The 19,613-nt window shown below is 35.2% G+C and overlaps 1 protein-coding gene across 2 annotated transcripts; it reads left to right on the forward strand.

Moving 5' to 3' along the window:
• Positions 1–18,940, forward strand: LOC134533219 (histone H2A.V). Of its 2 annotated transcripts, none has more exons than XM_063370615.1 (5): positions 1–203; positions 348–425; positions 625–738; positions 14,734–14,863; positions 17,926–18,940. In XM_063370615.1, exons 1-5 carry the CDS (start codon positions 201–203, stop codon positions 17,985–17,987), a joined length of 387 nt encoding a protein of 128 aa, XP_063226685.1. In that variant the 5' UTR covers positions 1–200; the 3' UTR covers positions 17,988–18,940. The 2 variants fall into 2 exon arrangements, with proteins under 2 accessions (XP_063226685.1, XP_063226684.1); XM_063370614.1 differs by having other exon boundaries at positions 96–203; positions 625–837.
• Positions 18,941–19,613: the final 673 nt, after the last annotated feature.

Consider the following 19,613-nt stretch of genomic DNA (forward strand, 5'->3'; position numbering starts at 1 on the left):
GAAAAGGAAAAAAAAAGTATTGGTAGCTGGTAACACAAATTTTGATCAATAGATGGCAGCCTCCCGCGCTTTGGTTTCAAAATACATGGTTGTGATTGGCTTACGTAAGCCACGTGACCACTTTCATACCCGCACCGGTTGATGTGTTTGGCGGGTACACATAGCGTTCTTTGCTTTTACGTTGTGATAGGAGAAATACCATGGTAAGTATCGTAAAGTTTTTATGGTTAAAATAAGCCATCCGTGCATGATTTTGACAAAATCGGATTCTGTAAAGTTTCATGTATGTTCTGGCAAAGTTTGGTACCTCTTCCTCAAAAATTAAGTAGTTTTATCTTAATTTTTAGGCAGGTGGGAAAGCTGGAAAAGACTCTGGTAAAGCCAAGGCTAAAGCTGTTTCAAGATCTGCGAGAGCTGGATTACAGGTAATGCAGTTTATTTGTTGTGTATAATTTTTTATGTTTATTTTTTAGATCTATTTTGTTTTTGTTGGTTAGTTAATTTTTATCGATTGTTATGATAACATAACAAGTAAGCAGAAAGTACTAGTATAACCTATATGTGACCGCTATGTAAAAGTGTCATAGTATTGAATATTTTCGAATATAAACGTTTTTGTCATAGTTTCCTGTGGGAAGAATCCATCGGCATTTAAAGAATAGGACGACGAGTCATGGAAGAGTAGGAGCTACCGCAGCTGTTTACAGTGCTGCGATACTGGAATATTTAACAGCGGAGGTAAGGACGCCAAGATGGCTGATGTTTTATTTTCTTTTGTGGCGTCACCTCAAATTTCATTGTAACACGATTTTAATGACTAATGTTCGTATTTGTCGGGTATGTTAAGTGTTAATTGTTTGTAGCCTATTTAGGCTATTATATCATAAGTTATGGATTAAGCTGTATACATTTTGGCGGGAATATTTTACCGTGAACGTGCATGATGGTAGTATTTGTTATTTTTTCTTTTAAAAATGTGTGGTATATTTGCAGTACTATATTTTGGCGTTAATACGATTTGGAATTGATAGCGCTCTTCAGTTTGGTTACTGGTGTATAAGTTTTAATTGAATTAATGCAATTTATTTGCATTTTTGCTTTGCAGTCATAATTTGATAATGATTTTCATTTAAAAAGTTTGAGCATTCCAATAGTTCTCCACTGGAAAGGAAATAACATGCATTTTTTACTACCTGAAATATTTTACAATCATTTCTTCATTTCAAGTAATTCACATACATTTTACCATTCTTGATGATTATTTAGGTTAGGTTAGCTACATTTAATACACTAGAACTTTTGATATTTTGGATAGGCAAGGGTTATTGTTCCTTATCAATATCACATATCCAATTTAATTGCATGATCCTGTATGATAAGTTACGGGTTTAAGCTAGGTAAGTTAAGCTACAACTAACCCAGCCAACTGCCTTTACTATTTTTAAGTATTTTTAACTTAGCTGTGCAACCTTTCACACAATTTGTAAGTTTATTTAATGAAGGTAACTTAACCAACCTATGATTTTTGACGTCTATCATGTACCTAACATAACCACTCTTAAAATGTTAAACTACTTGAAATATCACACCACCCTCTTACATAATGATTGGAAAAATGTCAGGAAATTAAAAAAAAGTTATACGTGGAATATCAATTATAAGTAAAATCAAAACTGGTTTCTTTTTCTTTAGAATAACCCTGTTTTACACTACATGATGTTTCTAACCTAACACAATAAACCATTAAAATATAAAAAGTGTTGCAGTGCACCCCTAGAGAATGATTGGTAAACATGTCTGGATGTAAGTTCTCTAGATCTAATACCATAACAATATTGTTGTCCCCAACATGGTGCTAACATCAATACCACCTCTACATTCTTAACAGGACAAGCACTTGATTATATATAGGGGCTTTGTGTGGGGAACATCACTTGCTTCTTTGCACAAAATGTTTCTTAATAAAATAACTTTTGGGTGTTATATATTACAGCCCTACTTATTCTATTATAGAACACTGTGCCAAGGGTATATTATTTGCATAACATAATGCAATTTCCACAAGAAAGAAAAATTGTGCAAACCAAACATGTATGCTATAATATAGATTCAATGTTCCTATCCAAAACACCCTATCGTACCTACTCTTGTACCGTAGCAAGAATGTACAGGTCATACCTGCCAACTTTTACGGATTGTCCGTAAGTTTTACGGATTTTAATACTATTTTACGGTTTTACGGACGTCTTTAATATCTTACGGATTAATTTTTGCGTGGTGGTTTATTACCGTTCACTGTAAGGGCCATGTATACCTGCCAACTTTTACTGTACCGGCCATGTTACCGACGCACCGACGGAATGAAAACAAAACAAGAGATAGTTATTTGTATTTTGTATATGGTTTGGACTGAACGGTCTGCGGTTGTTTTCCACTTACCGCAACGAAAAAGTGCTTCCTTAAACGGAGGAACGGACCACAATAATTGTGACGTCAGCCTTACCTCCTTGGTCTGTTCCTTGTTCCTTATATTATGTTTAAAATGGCTGACTATTGTTCGTAGTTCCAATTTAGTGCTGTGCAGCCGTTTTTTTCGTGTGTATTTACGTGGTGGGAACCATGAGTAAGCCAGCCAACAAGAAATATGTTCAGACTTACCGTGCTGCGTATAACAACGAATTCCCGTGTACAGTCAAACCTCATTATTACAAACCTGAAGGGATCATATTTTAGCACTTTGTAATAACGAGGGTTTGTATTAACCAAACTATTGAGATATCATGACAAAAAAATTGATTGAACTTTAAATGCCTATATTTACAATTATAAAGAAAATTATACACACCGTTGGTAGTATAAGCTGGCTTCACTACAAAAATGACCATATTTAAACACTGAAGAAAACAAACACAATGCAACACTTACAGAATAAATCATAATACAAACTTCAATAAACTTGCATTCATGACACATTTTCTATTCAAACATTTGGTTTAAAAAAGCATCAATTCTGGTTTGCACTATCTTTTTCTTATAGGCATTGTTTACCACATTCAACTTTGGTCATATATACTGCTGCCGACTCCCTACACATAGTTCTGCCAACAAGATTGTTGCGATCCTTAAAACGTTGTAGCCAACCTTTGCTGAACTTGAAGTCTGAAATTCCTAACCTCAATGCTAGGTAGTATGTCTTCTTCTGAATCATAGGTCCAGAAATTGGCAAGTTTTCTGCACGCATTTCTTAAAACCACTGCAACAATGTAGCTTCCATTTCTTGATGTTTTGGGCCTCGTATTCTTTTTCTTGTTGATAATCTGCACGAACTCGCAAAAGCCGATTCAATCTTTTCACGATTTTTTAATATTGTAGACAACGACGATTGCGGGATATTAAATTCTCTCGCAATTTCAGTTTTCGTTCTCTCTCCATTGTCTACTTCTTCGATAATTTTAACTTTAACTTGCAGTGTAAGTTCGTTGCGTTTACGTTTCGCAGTCATATTACAAACCAACTAACACTCAAAATTGAGGTTAAGATACACGTGCGTGAACAATGGAAAACATCAGAAATTTTTTCCATAGATTGTTTAAACTTCTACGTATGTACATTTCCGACGACTAATATTAATAAGGTATAGAGTTCTTTCCTTTTCGTTATCCGTTTACAACATGGCATCTTTTCTAGTTTAGTTACTAACATCGCCACTAGAGTTGAACTTTTCATCTTGTTTTTCGACCATTTTGCGCTGTAGGATACATACATGTATCTTTGGAGAAACGTTTGTTTACATGACGGTTATGATATGAAGACGATTTACTTTAGACTTTGGCGGTGAAATTCGTATTAACCGTTTACTTATACACGTTAACAGCTACTTGAGGGATCAAAACAACTTCGTAATTCATATTAACCGTATTTCGTATTAAAAGTACTGAATAACATAGGAAATCATACTTTATTTTCCGGGACTGTGAAAGTACTTCGCATAAACGGGAATTTCGTACTAAGCGGATTCGTATTAATGAGGTTTGACTGTATTCTGAAATCGCAAAAAGGAGAAACTTTTGTGTTTTGCACAGTGTGCCGGTGTGATTTTAGTATTGCTCATGGAGGTAGGTCCGACATAACTACACACGTTAAGTGTCCTAAACATAGGAAAAATGTGCTTTCTGAGGAAGAAACTAAGAAGATTGATAGCTTTTTCACCAGTACTGCACACACGGGGTTGGAAGTGACGAAAGCAGAATGTCTCTTTGTTTCGTTTTTGAATGAACATAATATTGTATTAAACGCAGCAGACCACGCTGGTGCATTATTTAGAAAGATGTTCCCGGACTCTGAAATAGCAAAGAAATTTGCTTGCGGTCGTACTAAAGCAACGTGTATCTTAAATGAAATGGCGTGTGATGTAACTTCTGAAGTTGTGAAATGTTTGCAGGTTAGTGCATTTTCCATTGCCACAGATGGAAGTAATGATACAGATGAAAAGCTGTACCAGATTGTAGTTACGTTTTTTGATAATGATGAGAGTAGAATAGTTAGTAAGGTTCTCTCAGTGCCTAAGTTAATCGGTGATTCGACTGGCAAGAACATAGGCAATATGTTGCTTTCACAGCTGAAAATGAAAAATATACCTCTAAAAAATTGTCTCGTTTTGTTCTGACAATGCACCTAATATGGTCTGTTCTAAGAATGGTGTTGCAGCTTTGCTGAAGGAAAATCATGAAGAAATAATAGTTATTGGGTGTTCATGTCACCTAATAAACTTGGCAGCAGAGAAGGCTGTAGCAAGTTTGCCACTAAAAGTAGAGGACATCCTGATAGACATATTTTACTTTTTAGAGAAAAGTGCGAAACGAAAAGAGAGCCTGCAGAAATTTCAACAGTTGCACAATAAAGAAACAAAAAATTTTTTGAAGCATTGCTGTACGAGATGGCTATCACTTGGCAGAAGTTTGAAAAGATTGATGGATCAGTGGGAACCATTACTTAGTTTTTTTTAAACAAGAGGTGTCTGCAGCAAAGAAATCAAGTAATGCCATTTCTCTGTCGTCATACAAGATCCCTAAAATTCAGAAACCTGCAGATGATCCTGTTCCATCAAAGGGAAGTGAAAAACATGGGAAGAGAGTATCCGACGTGGTTGCAGACACTGAGGCAAGTAGCAGTAAACGAATTGCATTGGATGATAGATATAGCAGTGCTCCAGTTTTGAAAAATCAGAATCTGTCTTTGAGCCGTGAGGAAAAATTATTTCTGTTTCTTTCCTCTAAACTGAATTGTACATTTTGTACGTTCCTTCTAAACACGATACCTATGTTTGACAAAGTAAATGTTTTACTTCAGTCTGCTTCACCACAAATACAAATTCTTCAAGAAATTCTCACCACATTACTGAGAGATCTATTATCAAAATTTGTAAAGCCAAAAGTTGTGAAAAGTGGTAATATTCTTCTGCTTAAGTACCATTTGATTGAAAATCAAAGATAAGATGATGAAGTAGTTGTTGGGAGTGAAACTTCAGCTTTAGTGTCTGAACTAGAAAAAAAAGAAAAAGTATTGTTTTTTGCATCAGTGCGGAAATATTTTGTTACTGCATGCGACTATATAGTAAACAAGTTTCCCCTCAAGAGTGAAGTTCTGAAACATGCAGAAGTGGCTCGACTAAATGAGTTTGAAATTGCAAAGTTCTCCTCTGTTAAGTTTTTTGTGGAAAAGTTTCCATTTATCCTTCCTTTGAAGGACAATGAAATAATAGATTCAGCCATGGATGAAGTCCAGCAACAATTTGTGGCACTTCAAGTTGATGACATTTCATCTCTTCTAGAAAAAGAAGGCACTGTTGATGTCAAGTGGGCTGAATTATCAAGAGTTCGTGGAGTAGATGGCTTCCTGAAGTATAACAGACTGTCAAAGATAATGCTATCAATTCTGTCAATCCCCCACAGTAATTCAGAATGTGAGCGCATTTTCAGTATGATAAAAAAAAACAGAACCCAATTTAGGTCCTCCATGTCATCTGAAACTTTGCAGTCTATTTCTGTGTTGAAATCCAGAAATTGTGTTTGTTATGAACAAAGGTTTACCTCAGATTTGTTAGGTAAAGCAAAGAAGGCAACTGCTGCACATTTAAAGTTTTAAAATTGCATCAAGGATGATAATCAGGAGATGACTGAAATATGTAACAAACGTGATATAGCAAGGTATGTCTTTATGTAATCTTGTTTAGTGAATACTATTGCTTTTGTTTTGTACTTGATCATTTTGCTTTTCATATACATGCTGTGTAAATTGGCACATTCTGGATAGGTTTAGTTTCCCAGTACATTTACAATATTGACTGTATTAGATTTTCATTCTAGGCCATCATTATGCCCTTCATGTCATTAGCAAATTAGCAGAAACCAAATGGAATAGAAAAATAGAAAATAATTGCACATAAAGCATGTAAAAAATTGCCGCATTTGGTTTACGATACATTTTCCCAATTTAAAAGTTTTCTTGATGACCAAACTAAAAAGTTGGCAGGTATGATTATAGATTAATAAAATCACTTAAAAAAAATGGAGAAATTCCAAGTTCTTTGATTGAAAAAAAAAAGAGTAGTGTACAGAACCAAAAAACATTAACTTACAGTCTATTATTGATTAATAATAATAAAGTGACCAATTTACTTGCTCTCCTCAAGAATTCCAATTCCTTCCATTTCATCTTCGGTAGAGTTCGAATCTTCACTGCTACTGTCTACACCGCATAGCTGCCAACTTATACGATTTTCCCGTACAATGTACGATTTTGCGCCCTAATGTACGATTGTACTATTGGTGTAAATTATTGTACGATTTCCAAGCTTTTTCCAATTTTTGTCTCATTTGGGTGATTCGTAACAGTAAATCTATACTGATGTCATACAATTACGGTATCGAACATGCGACATGCGGTATCAAGATCGTACACAAGAGAAAACGTTTAGTAGATAATAAAGAAAGCTTGTAATACTGTATTTTCGGAACTAGCATACTCCATTTGTAGTAGTTATGCCATATTTTCACTACAGTGTACCGTAATATTCACTCATTGTACGAACGTAACCTTGAACGCCATTGGCAGTGGAAAATTACCGTGTTTGCTACAGGGAGAAGCTACACATACGCGTACGGGAATTGTTTGTTTTCAAGCATGCGCGGAAATTCGCGGTAAAAATGGCGAGTAAACAGAAAAATAAATCTTATAACCAAGTATTTTTAGATTGTTATAGTAAAGAAATTCCGTGGGTTAGGCGTTCAAAAACTGGCGTCAATTATGCTTTCTGTGCTTATTGCTCGTGTGAAATAAATATTTCGCATGGTGGTAGAAATGACTTGAAAGTTCACGAAGGAACAGTGAAACACACAAGGAATGCTTCACTTGGAAGTTCAACCAACATTAGTAATTTTTTTAGTGTTCAAAGTGACGATTTTAGTGTTATTCGAGCAGAATGTTATTTCACATCATTTATTCTGGAACATAACCTGCCGGTGTCAGTAGCAGATCATGCTGGACCTTTGTTGAGAAAAATGTTTCCCAGGAGCGAAGAATCTAAGAAATACAGTTGTGGACGCACCAAAACCACTGCAATAATTGCAGAAATGGCAAGTGAGCGTCAAAATGTTACAGCAGGTATGTTGAAAAAAGTTCCATTTTCAATTGCTACAGATGGGAGCAACGATGATTCTAAGCTTTACGCAGTTGTAGTGACCTATTTTAGTGAGAAAGATTCTCAAATCAAAATGGATTTGCTTGAAATTGTACCGTTAGAGGGTGCTGCAACTGGGGAAAACATCGGGAAAATGTTACTGAACAGTTTAGAAAAGCATTCCATTCCTGTTAGGAATTACATTGCCCTAGGTTCCGATAATGCATCGGTCATGATTGGCCACAAAAATGGTGTAGCCGCAGAACTTCAGCAACATAATGAAAATATTATTGTTTTGGGATGTGCATGCCATTTACTGCACTTAGCAGCAGAAAAGGGTTCCACAGGGCTTCATGTTCGTGTAGATGAAATCCTTGTTGATATTTACTACTATTTGCATAAAAGTGCTAAACGTAAAGAGCAGCTCAAGAATTTGCAAATCCTCTGTGACAAAAAATCAAAGAAATTCTTGAAACATGTCTCCTAGGTGGCTATCCCAGGGAGAGTGTATCGGTAGGTTAATAGATTTGTGGCAACCCTTAATGTGGTTTTATAAAGAAGAAGTAGATAGTAAGCTTGAATGTCCAAAAGGTTCTTTACATTTGTACAAAATCCCTAAGAAGTTGCCAGGTAAAGTCGAAGAAAGTTCTTGCAGAGCTTCAGATGAAAACAGAAATGCAGGCTTGCGTTCAGGTGAAAGTTCCTTAAAAAGAACTTCAACTTCAGATAACTTTTGTTATGGCAAGAAGCTCAAGCAGTCATGTGAACCAGAAGAGCAAAAAACCATTCCAATTTCGTCACGTCAAGAGAGTTTTCATGTTTCTCACTGATGACCTAAATAAAGCAGTTTGTTATTTTTTGTGGCATGTTATTCTTGTTTTTGATAAGACAAATGTTATCCTGCAATCTCAAACACCTCACATACATCTTCTTAGGGGATTGTTGACAGATGTGTTAAAAGAATTGCTTGTGAAATTTGTAAAACCTCATGTCATCAAGACAACACCAGTACTTGATGTTCTGTACAATAGTGCTACAAACCAGAAGTCCGATGAAGACCTAGTTGTGGGTTGCAATGCATCAAAAGTAGTGGCTACATTGACACAGTCTGACAAATCTAAGTTTTACGCATCAGTTAGGAATTTCTTTAAACTCTCATGTGATTACATTATTTTGAAATTTCCCTTGAAAAATGAAATTTTAAAGCATGCTGAAGTGGTTAATGTGAAAAATATTGAGAGCTCATCATTTTCTTCAGTGAAGTATTTTGTGGACATGTTTCCTGCTGTTCTACTTGTCAAGGATGGGGAGACATGTGAAGAGGCACTAAACATTCTTCAACAACAGTTTTGTTCTTTGCAGGTGGACAATGACATCCCACTGGATTCAGTGGAGAGAATAGACATATTGTGGTCTTACATAGGGAAAATAGGTAGTGGTGTTGGTGGTCTTAAGTATGACAGAGTTGCTCATGCAATGCTATCAGTGTTGGTTATTCCACATAGCAATGCTGAGTGTGAGAGGGTTTTTAGCAGCATTAAAAAAAATAGGACCACTTTCAGAGCTTCAATGTCAGACAAAGTTTTAAACAATATATTGTTGGCAAAACGTACTAACAGCATTTGTTATGAACAAGACTTCGATGAAACTTTTCTCAAGAAAGCTAAATCTGCCACACAATCCCTGCTGCAGAAAAAATAAATAACGTATTCAAGCACCATGATATGTATCCAGTGACATGCACTTAGAATCATTTAAAAAAAAGGTATGTTTCCAAAACCAAATTATTACCATATTGTTTTTTACATTTTTTTTCGTGAACATTATATGTGCAAAACAAAATAATTTTTGCCGCGCCTGTATTACGTATAAAAATTGCCTTTCAATGATTGTACTATAATTGTACTATTTTCTTTTGTAAATTGTACTAATTGCTTTTCTGTAAGGTTGGCAGGTATGACACCGCCAAGTGTAATAATTATTTTGTAGATTTCAATGTCAAAACGAACATCCCGGCTGTAATACTCCTGCTCTAATTTTTCAACATGATTACAAAATGGAAGAACCCAACCTTCTTTTCCCATGGTCTCAAATTGTTCTTCGCAAAGTCTTTTCATGTCATCTATTTTGAAGGACACATTTTTTGATGCAACAATACCCTTAACTTTACCCCGTATACCTTCAATAGGATTCAAGTCGGGATGGTAGGGTGGAAGTCGGAGCGGTGTGTGACCGAAACTTTCAAGAATCTGGTCGACGGAATACACTATGTGCCGTGGCTTATTTATCTTAATAAGTTCGTATAATGTTGGCTTCAGCATGTGTTCAGTAAATGAAATTTTGTTTTCTCGCAGTCATTTTTTCATATCATCTTTTGTTGACGAAGATGTTGTCGGTTTGTTTACGCGGACATTGTGATAGGGTGCATTTTCCAATACCACGACGCTGTTTGTTGGCATGTTTGGTACGAGTTTTTCCCTAATCCACTTCTCATAATTGGTCTGGTTCATTTGGTGGTGATAGTCACTAGTAGCTTGATATGATTTCCACATAATGAGGGCATTTGGCACGAATCCATCTTTACCGTCAGCATGTATCATAATAAAGCGTTGCCCTTTCGCTACTGGCCAAAGGACACCGTTTCATGTTTCATCTGCCCAGCTTTTTTGTTGCACATGCGAGGATAACACATACGATTGATCTACATAGATTATATTCCTGTTTTCATTTCTGAAACGCATAATGCTCTGTATATAGTTAATTCTTTTCTGCCTGATATCATGCTTTTCGATAAGAACGAGGCGGCGAGATTTCGTTTTACGCCACTGAAAACCTTACTTTTTCAGAATTTTACGAAGGGTGCTATCGCAACCTTAAAACCGTATCTCCATCTTCAACTTCTCCCTAAGCTTTGGCACTGTTGACGCACATTTTTCTGTGATATAAAAGTTATAAATTATCCTACGAACTACTCCTTCGTCAAACCCATCCAGTTCGTATTTTTAAGACTTTTTTCTTTTCTTGTTAGGCGTCTCGAACAATCCTTCACTATCTTCGTTAATGTGTTGACCTTTCTTTATATGTTGTACAGTAGCACGAGAAACTCCGGTTGCTTGTGCCGTGCGCAGTTGCACACGTTCAAGAGGAATAAATTACGACATCACACCATTCCGAGCTTCATTTTCCATAAAATTTAACACATTAGGGGAACGTGGGGACGTTTGGGACACAGGGACGTTTGGGACACCATGTTTTGTCAGTGAAATGTTGGTAGAACTACATTGATTTTTTTTTTGTGTAAATAGGTGTTTCCCTCCAATTGTTGTAGGTGTGTTCTTGAATAGATTCAGATAGTGATGTCTTCTTAATAAATTTAAAACCGTTTTTTACCTAAAATCTGTATGATTCAACATTGAAATTATGACTGTACATTTCTGTTAACATTGAACTAGAGGTAAGTGTGACAGTTTTATATAAAAGTACTACTTTTAAGGATTATTTGGAAAAAATAATCTTAAGTAAAAAGTTATAGGTTGTGAGCCTCTGGCTAAGTTTGTTTTTTATTGCACCATGGGAACATTTGGGATGCCTAATATAGGGAGGTTTGGGACATAACTTCAAATTTAAATTATTTGTTTTAAATACCATGTAAAGTGTGCAAAAACTAAGTATGTTATAACTTAACTAGCCAAATATTTCAATAGGTCCTACCTACCTTAAGATTAATTAACTGTAGGCCTAGGCCGAAGCTTTGTAACAATTTGTTCAGTTTTAATTTAATGACTAGACATAGTAATGGGAACTTGTTAAGTTTAAGTAAACAGTTTTCCATTATGTAAGTAATTGCAAACTTATAGGTAAACTCTGAATTATTGGTTGCAATTTGTAAATTTTCTTCAGTAGACCCTAATCATTACGCCTAAGAATACTTATATGGATTTCATCACTTTTTCAGATGTTTTGCCCTTCTCCTCATTTCTTCTGTTGGCTGGAATTCTGCCATATTCTTCCTAGAAGAGATATGCAACAAAGCATTTAGTATAGGCGATTCAAGACATGACCTGTGCGCTGTCTTGATAAGGTTGAGCTTGCTAAATATCCTTTCCACCCCTGCATTGCTGTGTGGAAGAAAAAGCATTGCCTTTGCAAGTTTACAAAGCAGTGGAAAACATGTTTTCCCATTAATTTCATACTGTGACACTTTATGCCAATACTTGTCAGGCTCATGTGTCTTAGCAGTACTCAATTATGCTGGTGGATCCCACAGTGAATATGCAACAAATTCAGAATTCAGTTCATCATATTCATTGCTTGCAATGACATTCGGAAATGCTTTGGCCAAGTTTTCCACCTTTACCCAATCTCCAGACTGCTGTTTAGCTGGATCAAAAATGTCTATGTTCTTCAAAACATCATTCTTGAGTGGGAGAAGATGATGCAACTCTTTTGTACCCATCTCATAAAACTTACGAACACAATTGAAAAATTCTGTCTCTTCCTGTGAGTTTATTTGGTTATTTTCCAAATGTGTTCGTGTGGCATGACCAATGAAGATTCCTGCATTTGGAAGTTGGTTTTGCCTTCCAAAGTCAACAGCTGTTATATCAGGCGCTTGTTGAATTGCACTGAACTAAACAAAACTAGCGGTGAACTGGCGTAACAAGACACTCATTTCTGAGTATAATTTGTGCACATAAGGCCGTTCCTGTTGAAATAGAAGGTTAAATTTCAAGAAACGTGGTAGAGTTGCACTTAAAAAAAAAAATACAGCTTTGCTGACTGTGAGTGCAAAATTTTTTTTATGCGCTGTACTGACTCCATATTACACTCCCTTGGTTCAATTTTTCGAATCAAAATATTCTTGATGTGCTGACCACTGTTCAAGAAGGTGATCAACACAATGCAGCATCGCAAGCCACCTGGTAAACATGGGCGTAATATTTTATGTTCTGGTACATCACGCAACTGCTGAATGTTTTTAAACTCATCTTGCCTTTTGCCAGATACTTTGAAATGTGTGTATACATCTCAGGTTAGCTGTTCACAAAGGTCTGGCAATTCACTGCAAGCATGTGATGCAGCCAAGTGGGCTACATGGCAAGTACAGTGAAGGAACCACACATTTTCTTGCTTGCCTCGAATGCGTGACAATACAGAATTAAATTCTCCTACCATTGACTTAGCTCCATCCGATGACATGCTAATACAATTCTGCCAGGGAATGTTGTCTTCTTTGAAGGAATTGTTTACAACATTAAACAGGTTTTCACCTGTTGCTTTTCCCCTAAGTGCAACTACTTTGTAGAGGTGAGTTTCAACTTCTGTTGTGAAAATTCTAGCCATTACCACAACTTGTCTGGTGACAGAAACTTCTGTAGACTCATCAATTAGCAGGGTAGATAGAGAATTTTTCATGTTGGTAATAATAATCTCCTCTGCACATGAGCCAAGGGCTTGAGTAATAATTTGACTTGTTTTTGTACGGTTACAACTGAAGTTCTTTGCGATTTCACTGTCTGGGAACATTTGGGCCGCTAATTTAGAAAAGCTGTCACTTAGCTTAACTGGCAAATTATTTTCACATATAAAATTTGCCCAGCGCAGTTCAGCATCAACGACTCCATGATTTTGTTTTGCTACAAAATTTAACATTGAGCTACTACTTCTATTACTACTACTGCCACAAGTGAAATTTCTTTTGTGGTAATCCCTTGTTTCATGCCGCCGCAAATCCTTTAGCCCTCCTTTGGCGATGTCAAACTCGGAATTACAAAATTTACACACCGCATGATATTCATCTTTTCCTTTTTTTAGCCACGGAAGTTCCGATTCCCACTCACGTTTATATTTCTGCCTATACACAGACCATTCATGAGATGTCTTAAATTTCTTCTCCATTGTTAAAAGTACCGTTGCTAGCTATGGAAGAATAGCGAAAACATTTCAAATAAATAGCTATTGAACTCAACGAACGTCACAATTTCGTATTCCAATACTGTTTGTTTTTGTCAACAAAATACACCGCCGCTAATAACTCATCTTAGAGCCAGAAAACGCTTATTGTCGCTTTCGACTTACTAAAATCTATCGATTTTCGTAAACGTCTACTGAGTAAAATAACCACACAAATCGATATAACCATGTCTGAAAGAAAAAAAAATAGCTGTTGGCTAACCTGAAATAAAATATTCAGTTGACATGGCGGCGTGATGTTTACCGTTTGCGGTTCGGAGGTTAATGTGATTTAATCACATAAATTCCGAAACTTTTTTAAAACTCATTAAAAAAAGTCTTAAATATCCGTGGAATTTAGTGCTTTGTCCGCGAATCCGGTTTAACCTCTAAAAATCCGTGAAAACTGCAGCCTTGCGATTGTGTGAAGCCTTACTGCGTTATTTTTTCAAAATTCTAAAAGCTGATAAAAGTGCTGAAATTCACATAAATGAAAGTGTTATTGCAGTTGTATACTTGTCAACTTGTATGATTTAACCATGAAATGTAAGGGAAATCATGTAAATCTTTTATTTTAATGGTTTTAAAACATTTGGACATGATTTAAAAAAAAAAATTAAGTTTTTGATGCCATATCAGCATAGCTCCGAAAAAGAAGTGAATTGTTTACGAATTTAATTGGGAACTTTACCTACCATTGAGTGTAACCAACCATGTAGGGCCTATGGTTAGCTAAATGTTTCCTTCCCCAGAAATAAAAAAAAATTATGCCGTACTATTGTGTTTTTTCAGGACATTTATCTATTGTGACCTTGTTAGAATATAGAAAATGTATAATATTTAAGAGTGTATCCTGTTTAGCCACAGCAAATTAAATTATTATTATTATTTTTCTCTCTGAAACAGATTGAACATTAAAAATGTTTAATTTTAAGTAATTGCATGTGTTTGTGTTTGCCACTGTGGAAGGTTTTGTAATTAGAGTCAAGGGCGAAGATGTGCAATAAATGGACTATGGAATAATATATTTTATATTTGATAATGGTTAAAGACATAAGCAACACCCAGAATGTGTTGTGTGACTGGTGCGTGGATGTCTGCAGGTGCTGGAGTTGGCCGGCAATGCGTCGAAGGACTTGAAGGTGAAGCGAATCACGCCGCGCCACTTACAGCTGGCCATCAGGGGAGACGAGGAGCTCGACAGCTTGATAAAGGCGACCATAGCAGGAGGCGGTGAGTGTCCTGTGTCGCTAGTTCTGCTAGCCTCGCATGCGATTCTACCTGATTTAAACCTTACTATATTATGCTTTGTACTCAGAACCTATGAATTCCCGTGATTAAATTATTTTTTTATTTGCGCTGTCATTTTCCCTGTAGTGCTAAGGAATTACTTTCCTGCTTTATGTGAAAGCTGTAAATTATCTATGTCAAGCTCGCAGATTGCATACTTTATCTCGTGCTCAGTAAACTATTTTTAATAACCAGCACACTTTAGTGGTTAGTTTGTACTATGATGATAGTTCTGTCTCGCGTTTGGGTATTGGTTATTTTAAGTTGATAACATAATATATTTTTTGCTATATTTATTTACTAGAATTAACTAAAATTGAGATTATACACACAATTAGAATTCATATTTGTTTGATATGTAAATTCTCTTTGGAAACTTTAAACATCTTTTTTTTTTTTTTTTTTTAATGTTTTGCTTGGCCTTCTAGTTTTAATAAGAATTATTTTATTCAATAATAAATTTTAAGTTTTGTGTTTTTTTTATGAGATATTTTGAACATGGCTTGAGCATTGACGTTAAATTTTTCTTTAATGTAAAGTTAAAGTATTTGTTGAAGAAATACATACAGAATATGAGGTGCATATGTATTAGGTTAGTTTCAGAGTTTCCCTCAATTTACATTTTAATTTGTTCTCCCTGAAAAGTATAAATACCAATTTTGCTGTATTAACTTACTGTTAAATAAAAGGTAAAAATAAATATTAATAGGCTTTTTCATGTGTCATAAGTGATCAAAATTCTTCAGTGCCTCCTTAAAATAGTTTTCAATTTGTATTAATGCTTGAAGGTACAAACCACATACAGTAAAACACCGTTTTAAAGACTTTAGAGCAAACAATTCATTACTACGAACTATGACTTTGGTCCCGTCAGACGTCCATATAACATAACATAAAAAAAATTTCACTAGTACGAATTTTCTCGCTCTAATTTTTAAAATATTCAATAAATATTCATTTGAACGAACACTTTTCTGTCCAGCACGGTAAACGACAAACTGATAAAATCGTCACCATTCACCCACAAACTGCCGTCTTTTTTATTTTGATACGCGCCATAGATGACTGCAATGAACTAGTGTTGAAATTAATGCACAAAACTTGTGTAGCGACTAAAGCGCTGCATTGTGGTGTTTGCTGACATACTCTTTCTTCTATGCTCGCATGATGTGTTTAACCGATGCAAAGTTCTACATCGTACAGTATTGCTACACACATATCTCTGGTCGTTTCCTTGTATATTGTTTGAGAAACGTGGCTATACTAAGAGTATAACTTATTTTTACATGTGTCGGGTCCATTTGTTTTTATAGTTTAAAAAACAGTACTACTGAACATGTCATCTAGGAAACGAAAGGCGATTGATGTGAAAATGAAACTTGAAATGTTGAAAGCAGTAGATGAAGGATTTTTTCTCAACAATTTAAAAATGTAAAATTTTTTTCCTAACTTTTAAATTTTATATTTTTGATTTATTACAGTATTTTTGTAAACAGCTTGTCTTGATTCCAAAGGTAGGCTTACTGTTTTGGCAAACAACTTACTTACGTATTTCTGTATAGTACATATACATACAGTAAAACCTCCACTAACGAATATTCTATTTAACGAAAAACCCCATGCAACGAAATAAAATTTTGGTCCCGCCGAACCTCCATAAGATCAATTCTGTTTTAACCTCTAAATACCGAATTTTATTTTTTCCGAAATAGTGAAATTCCCTTTACAACGAACTGCCGCTTTTGAAAAACACGCAAAAATAAACATCTCCTACAAGACATCCACTAATTTTTTTGCATTCACTGCTTAAAAATACGTGCGTATAACCTTAAAATAATAAGCACCATCGCGGAAGGCATAAATAAACAAAGCATCATGGATAACACACGTCGTGTATAGATGCCACACTTTGTTCAAAATGGCGGGTACATTTAGCACTAGTGGCGGAAACCTCTCGTACCATTGCTCTGGCAAGACGAACAACTAGTATATTTTGCGTTTCTATGGTTAAAGATGCGCACACGCAAATATTTTTAACTATGGTGTAGTACAATTTCCGTTTTTTTCAGTTTTCACTGTTGTTTATTTATTTCCACACGTAGTTACGGGAATCAACACGTTGCTACTGTAAAATGAATTCTAATCCTAAAAAGCGGTGACAGATTGACATTAAAATAAAATTAGAAATTTTAAATGCAGTTGATGAAGGTGGAAAAAAAAGTGATATAGCTAAACGTTTCGACATCCTGGCGTCTACACGTTTGACCATATTATCCAACCGGGAAGTGATCGAAAACAACGCTTCTCTGGTAGGGACAAATCGAAAACGTGTGAAAGTATGTAAAAATGATGATTTGGACAAGATAATTTTTGACTGGTTAATTGAGGCTAGGGCATCAAACATCAACAAAGGCATGCCAGGAAGCACAGGGGATGGGAATTGATAATTTCCAAGCATCAAATGGTTGGCCATTAAACAAGTGTATTCTATGTACTTTTTCATGTTTAATTCCTCATATCATAATAAACAGTCAGAAAGACAGTTCTAGCCATTTATGTGAAGCTTTATGATGACTAGAAATATATCGTGCGAAACCTCCATTTAACAAACCCCTTTACAACAAACACAACAAATTTTTGTCCCCTGAGATTTGTTAAATAGAGGTTTCACTGTACTAGTATGTATGTATGTGGTATGTATCTTGATCCCGAAGTATAGCTGTTAAAGTAATTGATGCTTGTACACTCATATTGGTAGTAGATTTTCTACTTTGTTAATTTAACAAGATCGAGTTATGTTAAAAACCCCAAATCAGGCAATCATTGTGATTTCGGTATAAAGATCTTAATTATAAAAAACTGCCATAATTTTGGTCCCTTCATGTTCTTTGTAATGAAGCTGTACTGTATAACGGTTTTGATAGTGGTAATGTTCAGTTTTAGCTGCCAGTAGTGGTGCCAACATTTGGTGTAACTATTAGAAAGTGGTTTTTGTTTGTTTTCAGGTGTCATCCCACATATCCACAAGTCTTTGATTGGCAAAAAGGGATCTCAGAAGCCTGCATAAGTGTGCTGTCTTTTACGCTACCCGTAATTATGAAGCACGTTTTATAGGGAAGAGACGTTTTGTTGTATGACAAGAGTGGAATAATGATTAGTTCTGTGAAGGAAACGTGTGACAGAAAAGGGGACCTTGATAGTGTGTTAAAGAATGTATAATGTTGTTTGGACGTCATTCCAAATTGGTTTTTATACACTTAGCATTTGGGATTGTGACCATGGTGCCAGTGTAGGAGAGTTAAATGTTATGTCTGATTGCATATTTTTTGTATGTGTTTAATTAATTTGTGTATTTTGTCACAAATAAGCACTTCCACTTGTATCTGCACATAAGAAATGCAGTTATACTTGTGCAATCTAGGCAACACTTTTATACTTTTAGTCTGTAGCTGAGTTCCATTTCTATGCATGAATACAGTGTTATAGTTCAGAATTTTGTTTTATGACTATGTGGAATTGTCATTAGACCAGACCTTTTTTAATTTAATTTCACCCACGCAGATATGTTCCCTCAAATAAATGTCATTTCTTCATGTTACAGATGTAATAGCCATTGTCTAGTGTTTTTCAGGTATAACAACCAGACAGTATTTCCTGACCAAAAGCATGGTATTTAAATTAATGCTGTCTTTAGTTTAGTTTTTCTACAGTTGTGTGTGTTACCATTTACGTATGGTAAATTTTATTTAGTTTGAGTGTGATGGAGCTAAGGAGAAAATAGAACATAAGAATGGTTCGATTCGATCGGCCACGTGTTGAATTGAGTGTTACGATGAATAAAGAATGATGGGCTTTAGTAAATGTACTTCAAGTTTCTTGAGATCTCTGTTGTGAATTTTACTTTCACTTGCTGTGTCCATCAAAAACATTGAATTGAGGAGAGCAATTTTGTCTGAGAATGGTGTTCTGTAGCATGATTTCATTTCATAAACAATAAATATTGACTATTTCTATTAGTTATGTTTTGTGTGTTATTTTAATCTATGTGTTTGCATATAATTTTAAGAACAGATGAATGTCTAAAATTAATTTTTTTTTATTTGTAAATTGTGTATAGTTAACACAAATGTAAAACATACTGTTTATAATTAAAATTTGATTTGGATACTGTAAAGTAAAAATTCACAGAATGGCAAGTAAAGCATGCTAAACATCTGTGAAAGCAGTGAGAGAGTAATTCTCTTTTCAGTGCAGGGAAAATGGAGACTGATGTGATGATTATGGCATGTTTTGTAACATGTCTATGCTAAAAGTTAAGTTTTTTGTTTTGGGAGAGTAAATTGTTTAATGGAGCCACTCCTTGTCGCCTGTGTGGCTTAAAGAGATTACCTATATCCGTTCTACGTAAAATATTACTATATGCTTGCCCTGCTTTCAGCTATGGAGACACTGTGAATTTAGATACACGGGCTGTTACGTGTGTTTTCCTGTTTGGAGATGGGAAAGCATTTTTGTTACAATTTACTTGTGATTTACAGGAAATTTTGCTGCAGAACTTGGAAATTTTCAGAGTTATTCTTGAAAGAACCAAAAAAAGATTTTATCAACTTTTTTATACAATCTGGAAAAAAAAATTCATTTTGTCTTTCTCTACCAGCCAATAGCTTGCTTAACATTTGAGAGTTGATTAGAC

This window comes from Bacillus rossius, chromosome 6, assembly GCF_032445375.1.
Source record: "Bacillus rossius redtenbacheri isolate Brsri chromosome 6, Brsri_v3, whole genome shotgun sequence".
Classification (NCBI taxonomy): Eukaryota; Metazoa; Arthropoda; class Insecta; order Phasmatodea; family Bacillidae; genus Bacillus; species Bacillus rossius.